This window comes from Ursus maritimus (genome assembly GCF_017311325.1).
Source record: "Ursus maritimus isolate PB19 chromosome X unlocalized genomic scaffold, ASM1731132v1 scaffold_X1, whole genome shotgun sequence".
Taxonomy (NCBI): Eukaryota; Metazoa; Chordata; class Mammalia; order Carnivora; family Ursidae; genus Ursus; species Ursus maritimus.
In genome coordinates this window covers 60204268-60214324 of record NW_024423319.1, presented here as the reverse complement: position 1 = coordinate 60214324, position 10057 = coordinate 60204268, and the positions used below count along the sequence as shown (strand labels likewise).

Sequence of the window (10057 nt, the reverse complement as noted above, 5' to 3'; positions counted from 1 at the left end):
AAAAAAAAAACAAAAATGAAATCATTTCCTTAGTGTGAAAGTTTTTTACTTTATCCAAAATAAATCTTGTATAAAGTTACTAGTATTGTCCAGAATTCCCTGAATTTTAAAATTACATTTTACAATACATGGGAAGCTTTTTTTTAAAAGACCACTTACAGCAGACAGTCTGGCTGATCTTCTCTTTGGCTATGAGTAAAAAAAAAATAATTATGGATAGAATTATGGATACATAAAACTAGAATTATTTATATTGTGAAATATTTAGTGTAACACTACATGAACATTGTTTTTAAAGAAGTTTGAACTTGAGTAGAAAATAGTAGAAATATAAATTTTTATTTTCCCTCCCCTGGACCCTTTATGTAGATAAGGAAAAAAAATCTCAAATTAAACTTCAATTGCTAAGCTAAATGAACACAATGGCTAATAACAAAGGGGAATAAAAATATAGCCCCTTCTTGCAAATTGACAAAGCAATTTTTTTTTTTTGCTTAAAAGGAAGAAGCTCTCTCCAGATCTTAAACGTGTAAGGTCCTAAATTTCAAGAAGCTTGGAATTTTAATACCTGCTATACTTCCGAAAGAGCTCACTGGCATGCCATATCGGTACTCATATGGTACAAATATACAAACCAGTGTTTATGTTTTAGCTGTTTATGTGTCTCAAATTCATAAAGCAAGTGGATTTTTCAGACAGATTCTAAAACTAAAAACAAAACAAAACAAACAAACAAACAAACAAAACAAAACAAAACAAACTCACCTCCTGCCTCATATCACCTTGACGGGCAGCCTATACAGACGAGAAAACCACACAGGAATAAAATCATCGATATAAACACATAGATCAGAAAATATTGCATGGATTACAGTTGTAACATAACCACTTATGATTTTTTTCCTGGATTCTGACTCAAGTAGCTGCGTGTTATTTCTTAGTAGCATGCTACATACTGCTGTCCACTAACGTGCAAATGTGCACAAAGATACAAATGCATTCTCAAGACATAAATTTACACAACTGATAGTTAATTCCATCCTTTTGTGTAAATTGTGTCTCCTAAAAACAAACCATTTAAATTTTAAAATCCACCTGCTGTAGCCAGTGTTAAAGCCAAAAAAAAAAAAAAAAGTGTGGGAGCCAGCAGAATGAAGGCGGAGGTTCATGCAATTTACCTATTTTGGCTTATGTTTTATATGCGATTGTACTTATTGGGTCCTCTCTACTGACTGGACTATTCTCAAGTTTTTCATACAAGAATTACAACCCCAACAATGCTTCAATGCTTTTTTCTTTTCTCCTTCCTTTCTCTTTCTCTCTTTTCCTTTCTTTCTCTTTCTTTCTTTCTTTCTTTCTTTCTTTCTTTCTTTCTTTCTTTCTTCTTTCTCTCTTTTTGTCTGCCGCTCTCTCTTTTTCTTTCTTTCTTTCTTTCTTTCTTTCTTTCTTTCTTTCTTTCTTTTTTTTTTTTTTGGAGGGAACTTTTGCGATGTCAGTGCGTTATTCTGAGGAGCCGACCACGGATTTTAAAACTTCCCACCACTACCTGCTACGAGGTTGCTCTCAGGTCCGTAAAATAGCACGACCCATTGCACAAGCCTAGAAAAGCTCAGCGGCGGGAATCTCAGGAAGGGGGATGGTTATTAAAAACCATTGCTTTCTGTATCCGAGCAGCCCTTCAGCCTGGGAATTATCAAGCTATTACATGATTCATACTCACAGCCCCAGAGCACGGGGGAATTTCGGTCTTATTCCTATGTTCTAGAAATAGGGATGGTAGACAGATAAATAGGTATAATATCAAAACAGTCACAATGCTTTACATCAGCAGTGTTTTTACAATTTTATCAAGCAATGAAACATCATTTGATTTCACTTCTAAGGGATCCCCCCCCAAACAACAACAAACACTCAAACACCGGGCGTGAATTTATCTCCTGTCCAAGAAAGGAGTCACAAATTTTGAAGCGCGGGGTTTGCAGAATACCTGTAGCCCTGGAATAGCTCAGATCAATTCTGCATATCTGAAAGGGAACAAATCCATGCTATCCCAACATCAGCAACAGTTAATCTTACTCAGTTCTCTTGCCATCTCTCCACCTTTACACAGAGAGTTCGGTGAACCCCAATTAGCCCTAAAGTTGCTAATTGCAGAGGTGAATCTCTCCCTTCTCTAGGACAGTTTGAAGTCTGCGCCGCCTAATGGCACAGGATTACCATTGCATAGCCATCTGGCATGACAAGAAGTGGAGGAGGGAAGGAAAAAAAAAAAAAAGGAAAAAGAAAACGGGAAGAACAAAGGCAAATACGGGAGATAGCCGTGGCTTAAGTTACCCCAAACGGGACGGTTCCCGGAGAAAAGCCCGAGGCTGAGGAGGAAACTGGTGCCTGGAAGTGTGGTTGAGAGAAGTGTTCTCCAATAGGGTAAGCGGAGGAAGGGGGGTGGGGTAGGAAGCGACAGCACAGCGCTATGGCTGTTTATAATTCAGCATGGAGACACCTCTTAAACGATTTATTTCCCTTAAACAAAACAAGCCGAAAGTGAACTACTAGTTGCATGCAAGACCATCCTAAATCTTACACCGATCTTTCTTTGCCTTCCTTCCCCTTCCATTCAGTACATCACAAAATCTAACTAGAAGCCAAAATGCTTTTTAAAAAATCTCTGCGGATTAGGAAATATGTATTTCAGTCGCTTATTCCCCTTCTATCTTCCCATTTCACTTACCTTTCTTTTGGGCATTGTTGCAGCTCTCTATAGAAGATCTTAACGATCAGCAGAAAAAAAGCCGAAAGCAGTCTCTGTCCAAGCGCTCAGAGAGCAACTGAGTTTTCAATGAACTAATTGCAGCACGACCTGTACTCGGCTTAAAAAAAAAAAAATCCCTCGTTATTGGCAACATTAAATACACCAAGACGCAACCAAACTACGTGAATGGTTAGCAGGAGTGGGAGCCAGATTTGAGTGACAGGCTGTCAAGCCAATAAGGAAAGCTGATCTGCCCAGGGGGCGTGGCTCACGGACTTGCCAGAAGCCCTCTTAGTGCTGGCTTTTCCGACCGCTTGTGTGGTGGAGGAGCACGCGGACTTGATAGATGTAAAATGTTCGAGCTTAAGACCGGCGGGAAAGCCAGAGTTGTCTTGATTTGTTTTTTCTTTTATGTTGTAATGACAGGCGAAAGTCACTGCAGTTGCTTTCTCCACAATCTCCAAAACCTCCACTTTTACTTATTTCCAGGGGGAAGGTGTTTTTGAGACCAGGTTGAGTCTAGGCTTCAGTCTTTACATTCTACCTCTGGCAGGAGGGTGGAGAGCCTAAAGAAAACTGGGAGCTGGAAGAGCTGAAGAGCCTTAAGGTGCAGACACCTGATAAACCCAGTTATCCCACTTGGTAAGAGTGCACCAATAACGGGACCTCGAGTGAAGTTTGTAATAACAAAGGTCTATCCAGAGGAAAAGTGCTGATATGTTTTGAATCCAAAAGTGCATTTAGTGAAGGGTCTCAGGAAGGTGCCATATGAAAAAGAGTTAAGACTCAGAGCCTGGACTAAAATCAGTCAATTAAGACACTCAATTTAAGGATGAACCAAAAACTCAGATTAGGGTGAGGTGATTGAGGTGAGTCATATAAGTACAGGGTAGGATCATGTCATTTTGTTGTTGTTGTTTTATTTTGTTTTTGCTTTTGTTTTGATTTTGATATTTTGTTCATCATAGACTTTTTTACATTAGATATTTAAAATAATGCGTTAAATATTTATCTTCGTTACTGAGTTTTGGGGTTCGCTTTATATTTTATGCCTAAAGAGAGTGCCTCCTTAACCTCATCATAGTTTAACCCATTCTTAAGTGGATTTTTACTGTTTGACTACAGCTCAACTTCCTTTTCTAACCTCATTATGTTCTGATTCAAGTAGGTAAATTAAAAAAAAATTAGATTGCTTCCTTTGCCCACAATTGTTGGGATCATCCTTAGATGCTCTATATGCCTGTTTTTGCCCTTATAACATAAAGTGAAAGCATTATTGGGTGAGCCTAGATATGTTTCAATCATTTTATTTTCCAAGAGTTAGAATGCAAACATAAAAACTGGGTTCAAGATGAGGATTGCCTCATAAGGATAAGAAAAAAACAAAACATGAAGAGAATGAAAAATGTGTCAACACTGGAACACATATACTCACCAAATTCGTATTTATCATTATTTTGTGAATTAGATTTCGGTTTTGTAGACTAACCTGTAAAAATGCAAAACCCTGTGGCATGCAGTTGTATTACATGGTTTCTGCCCTTAAGGATTTTTATAATTTTGTAGGCTAAAGCAAACAGTTGCATACATTATTTATAAATCAAGGTTGCTTGTATAATATGAGTGGTGCCAACCTACCCTAGACTCTGCATTTGCTATATTATTACCTCTGACTAGAGCCCCATTCTCTTATATCTTCACCTATCAAATGTCTACCAAACTGTTAAGGGAGGTGGGGGAATGGGATAGACCGGTGATGGGTAGTAAGGAGGGCACGTATTGCATGGTGCACTGGGTGTTATACACAACTAATGAATCATCGAGCCTTACATCGGAAACCGGGGATGTTCTGTATGGTGACTAACATAATATAATAAAAATCATTAAAAAAATGTTAAAAAATATTTTGATTAACCAGAATGCATCTGATAGCAGGAGTTAAGCCTACCACATTTAATTACAAATATCTGAAGAGCTAGATTCTTGTAACCAGATTTCCAATTAAAGCCAAAACATACCTGACATACATGAGAATATTTATGAGAAGTGAAGTCAAATTATTTCCGTTTATTGGTAAATAAAATTCTAATTGATGAAATAATCAAGAAAAAAAAAGAACCAAGTCTAATATCACCTCTTTGACAAAAGCCTATTCCAATCATTTCAGCCCTAAAAGATCCCACTTTCTTATTATGCTATAAAATTTAAATTGTACCACTCATATGACACAGGTAAATCTGATATTTTACAGTTTCTCTCCAACCATTCAGTCCTACAATTTCACATTCATTTAAAATTTTATATACTTATTTCCTCTTGCCTAAATATTTTCTCAGCACATCATAGTCTACATACTTTCTATGGATTTACTAACTTTAAAAACTATTTTCCTAAAAATTGATAAATTCATTTTAAAAGATTTTATTTATCTGTTTGTCAGAGAGAAAGAGAGAGAGAGCGTGCCCATGCACAAGCAGGTGGAGCAGCAGGCAGAGGGAGAAGCAGGCTCTCTGAGCAAGGAGCCTTATGCAGGACTCGATTCCAGGACCCTGGGATCATGACCTGAGCCAAAGGCAGGCTTAACAGACTGAGCCACAAAGGCATCCTTGATAAATTATTTCTTAAGTTAAGCTTTAATCTTTGTGTAACTGTCAAATTGTGGGGTTCCTGGGTGGCTCAGTCAGTTAGGTGGCCGGCTCTTGATTTTGGCTAAGGTCGTGAACTCAAGAGTTCTGGGATGGTGTCCTTTGTCAGGCTCCTCACTCAGCAGGGAGTCTGTTTGTCTCCCTCTCTCTCTGTCCCTCCCACTGCTCACTTGTGCACACACGTGTGCTCTCTCACTCTCTCTAAAATAAATAAATAAATCTTTCAAAAAATAATTGTCAAATTGAGACTTTATATTGGCTCATTTTTTTTCTAAAATTAAATAGGCTTATTTCTCTTTTACAATTGTTTATTAATGACTATAAAAGTTGATTGTCAGACAACTCTCCACTTGGACTCTCTAATTTCCTCTGAGTATTAAGTATACACTGCCACTCTCAAAACTTACAAGAACTATAGCATATCTACTGGGTAACCACTGGGAAATGACCCAGGAAGATATGAAAAATCACAGAAAAAGACACGAACATTAACTGTTTGACAAGGAGAATCCAAAAGAAAATATTAAGATTATATGTTTATGAGAAAAGGGACACTAGGCAGTTAAGATAAAAGAGGTCTTCAAATGTCCTGTTTATTTATAGTTTAGAATAATGTAATAATACATAATTAAAATTATTTCTTACACATGACTTTACATGCAATGGGATCTCAAAAACACTGATTAGTAAAAAAATATTTTCTTTGCTCTATTAAATTATCTTTAATTTTGGCCTCATCCATTATCATCGTTGTTTCCATTATATTTACAAAAAATGAGAAAAAAATCAGAACTACCTACTATTGCTAGCAAATAATGATGTAAGACTTCTAGTATATATTAAAATTTTGTGTTTTAAATATATTGCTGGTTGGTATTTTTAATGGGCAAAATAAATGATAAGCCCAGAGTGAGACAAATATATCAATGTACTTATTTTTGAGTCTTGTCGAAGATTGATCTGAGGCATTGTTTGGATTGATTATAGCACTTAGCTGAGACTGTGGAATAACTGTTAGTTCATCTATAATTTTACTGGAAAACTTTTCTGGTTGGCTAAAAAATTATTTGAAAAATTTCAACTTCTAGTAGGTATCCTAATTTACTTGAAAAGAGTTTCAAAGTTTCTCATTTAGGTTATAAAGATGTCTAGTTCCTTTAAATTTACTAAATTCTATCTATTAATCTGTGTTTTTGCATGAAATATAAGAGTTTTAAAATCTTATTTTTTTCTAATATTTTACCATCAGCCTTACCTTATAGAAGGATAAATATTAGTCCATGGCTAATAAACTACTAGCATGTACATTGGGACAATTCTACAAGTTGTGTGAATATTATGGCACACTAAGACAACGGCATCTTTACTTTAAAACAATTATATTTTGGCTTTTTATATTTTAATTTACTTTAATGCTTCAGGCTTTTTCTATCTCTTTAGCAGGCCTACTAATGTTGGTTACCTTTATAAAAAGAATTCATTAAAAAAAGGAATAATAAAAAATTTTGATAAATGCCACATACTACCCTATGAGACTACAGCTTACTTTCAAGAAAAGATAAATCATGAGGCACCTGGGTGGCTTAGTTAAGTGTCTGCCTTTGACTCAGGTCATGATCCCAGAGTTCCAGGATGGAGCCCCACATCAGGCTCCCTGCTCTCCCTCTACTCCTCCCCTGCTCATGCTCTCTCTCTCTCAAATAAATAAAAAATAATAAATAAATAAATAAATAAATAAATAAATAAATATCAAATTTCTGGTGTAGTCCAACTGTCCATCAATGAGGGTTAGTTAAAAGCAATCATCCTTCACTGAGAAAATAGTGACAACCTGTCAGATAGGTTGTGTGTCAGAAACCAACATATTCACTAATAAAAATATTTGCTATAGTAAACTGATACCATTTTAACCAGAGGGTAAGGTTAAATGCTGGATTTTCTTAATTTTGCATCATGCTAGGGATTTCTCCCCCACTTTTTGTTTTTGGCTTTCATCCACTTACCTAGAGCCATGCATATCAGATTATTTTTAAGCAATATATAACCCTCCAAATTGTTTTATTTTATCATAACTTACTTGAGCTACATATCTAAACATGTTTAAACATATCTAAAGTGTGATAACATAAAATTAAAACTAGTTTTCTACAATCTTCAAACTGTACATACAAATATTCTAACAAAGTAGTAGAACTCAAGTAGATTTTGTTTTGGGAAATTGGCAATCTATGCTGTTGTTATAACTGCATATTCCATCAAGGGGATAATTAAACAAACAGCTGCACAGCAAAGATATTAAGTCTGAAAATATTTCCAAGTATACAGCAAAGGAAGAGTTCAGGGAGGAAAAGAGAAAAGAAGATCCCCTGGAAAAGATTTATTAAGAAATTATCTCTTAAGAGTCATTTTTTTAGGGATCATTTATACACATATCTGTGTTCTTAAATTCTAAGGACATGATGGAAAACACTTACCTTACATCTTACCTTACTTCTTTTTCAAGGAATCAATCATTCTTTTTGTTCTTTCCTATCCTCTTTTTATTAAGTCAGTCTGTGATCAATTTGTTAAACAACAGCTGATATGCTTCATTCATTTCCTGCTTATTTAAACCTGGAAAATTATATTTGCTATTGAAGTGAGTAACCACTCAAGCAAATGGGAATGTTCAATTCTTACACTTTAATGACAATAGTATAAATCTACATTTACATATTTTCATTAGTATCCAAGATCTATAAAGAACTTATCAAACTCAACACCCTAAGAACAAATAATCCAGTCAAGAAATGGGCAGAAGACATGAACAGATATTTCTCCAAAGAAGATATACAAATGGCCAACAGACACATGAAAAAATGCTCATCACTTGGTATCAGGGAAATATTTCCAATAAACTTAATATCTCTTTGGAACTTCTTCCCTTGGCTTCAGGGTTGTGTTTCCAAATGCACATAAGACAATACTTTTTAAAAAAAAATATGTCCACTAATAGTTTATTTGTTGGATTATATATTGTTTAGACTATTTCATGTATGGATTCATTGCTGATTCAAATGAAAGAGAAAATAGAATTGTTCCTTCTGTCTCCTTATGTTTTCATTTTCTAATTTACTTCTAAATTTATTGTGAGATCAATTGCCATTCAGCACTTAATTTCTCCTGGAAAGGGTCCACAGTGAAGATTTTAAAAAAATAATAAAATACATGCTATTTTGGTTCATGAGGTGTGATTTGTTCTGTGAAAAATATTATTTGTGTAGCTTTTGAAAACAGAAACATTATTTTTTAAGTTTGTGATAACTTTTGTCCATAAAAAATAGTATCCTATTATATTCAGCCATTTTGATTTTATCTTTAAAATAACTGTGGCAGGGGGCACCTAAATAGTTCAGTCAGAAGAGCATGTGACTCTTGATCCCCATGTCACAAGTTCGAGCACTGCATTGGGTATAGAGATTACCTAAATAAATGAAACTTAAAAATAAATAAAATAACTGTAACAGGATAATTTCTTTATATATTAATTTGTATTCTTTTTCCATTTTAAGAACTTAGCCAAATCTTTGTGCTTCCTCTTCTCAGTCAGTTGCTAATGGCTATGCATTAAGAATTTTACTGGCTAGGTTCTTGAAATTTGTGGACCTTGTTTATCAGAGAGAAAGGGATTCCAAAGTGAAGAAGAGAGGGAAAGAGCCATACTGAAGGAGACATTGAATTTTCCTTAAGGCAGAGGAGGTGATGGGGGAATGGGTTAGCAAGACCAGTGTACCTATTTGCACATAGTGTACCAGATTAAAATTTGTTTGAAGGATGCCAGATCAGATAGTGGGAATACTATAAGAGGGGTATCTCTGAGAAGGATTGAAACATCCTTCAGAGACAGGTAGGAAGAATTAGCACTGGAGAGCAGCACCACTTTACACTCTCACCAACACAGAAGAATGCCTACTTCCTTTACCTTGGCCAGCATCTAGTATTTTAAAATGTATTAAATTTCACCAGTTGGATAGATTAAAATATCTCTGTTTGATTTGTGTGTCTTTCATTATGAGGAAATGGAACATTTTATATGTTTGATAGCTATTTGTATTTTTATCTGTGAATTATTTGACTGTAACCTTTATTTTTCTATATGAGTTTTCTTTCATCTTTTGAGCTTTTTTGTAGAAGTATGTTTTTCCGGAAGAGGATTTAAATTTTTATGTAGCTATATCACTTTTTATTTATGACTTCTTGATTGTGTTTTCTTTTAAAAGAACTTCCCTATTCCAAGATTATCAACACATCAATTAACAATTCTCTCTAGAAATTATGTAGTTTCACTTTTTATAGTTAAATATTTGTGCTGTCCTCTGGACTTTATATTTTTAAGGAGTGAGTGGGGATGCAGTTCTATTTTTTTTCCAGAATATGAGCCAATTGTTTCAGCATAGAACTTATCATCTACAAGTGAGGAAGTTGAGGCCTACAGCAATAAAACAACTCACCTAACATTTCTAAGTAAATTATTGGCAAAGTTGAGAATAGAAATTAAGTCTCCTATTTTAACTTTTGGCCCGTAATTTTCCAACAAAGTACACTGACTCATTGTCACCTGCTCTGCTTAATTACTTTCCTGGCTTGACGGTATTGTGATTTAGTCTAACCCAGTAGAAATTGG

General features: G+C 35.0%; 1 protein-coding gene across 1 annotated transcript in view; it reads right to left on the bottom strand.

Annotated features, from left to right (window-relative positions):
- Positions 1–2942, bottom strand: part of HMGN5 (high mobility group nucleosome binding domain 5) — a gene marked incomplete at its 3' end in the record, with an annotated part of 21970 nt that extends 19028 nt beyond the window's left edge. Inside the window, exons 1-3 of the mRNA XM_040630321.1 lie at positions 2729–2942; positions 766–795; positions 160–189 (exon numbers count right to left, since the gene is read on the bottom strand). Of these exons, the coding sequence (XP_040486255.1) occupies positions 160–189; positions 766–795; positions 2729–2743 (75 nt within the window). The remainder of the gene's footprint in view (positions 1–159; positions 190–765; positions 796–2728) is intronic.
- Positions 2943–10057: the final 7115 nt, after the last annotated feature.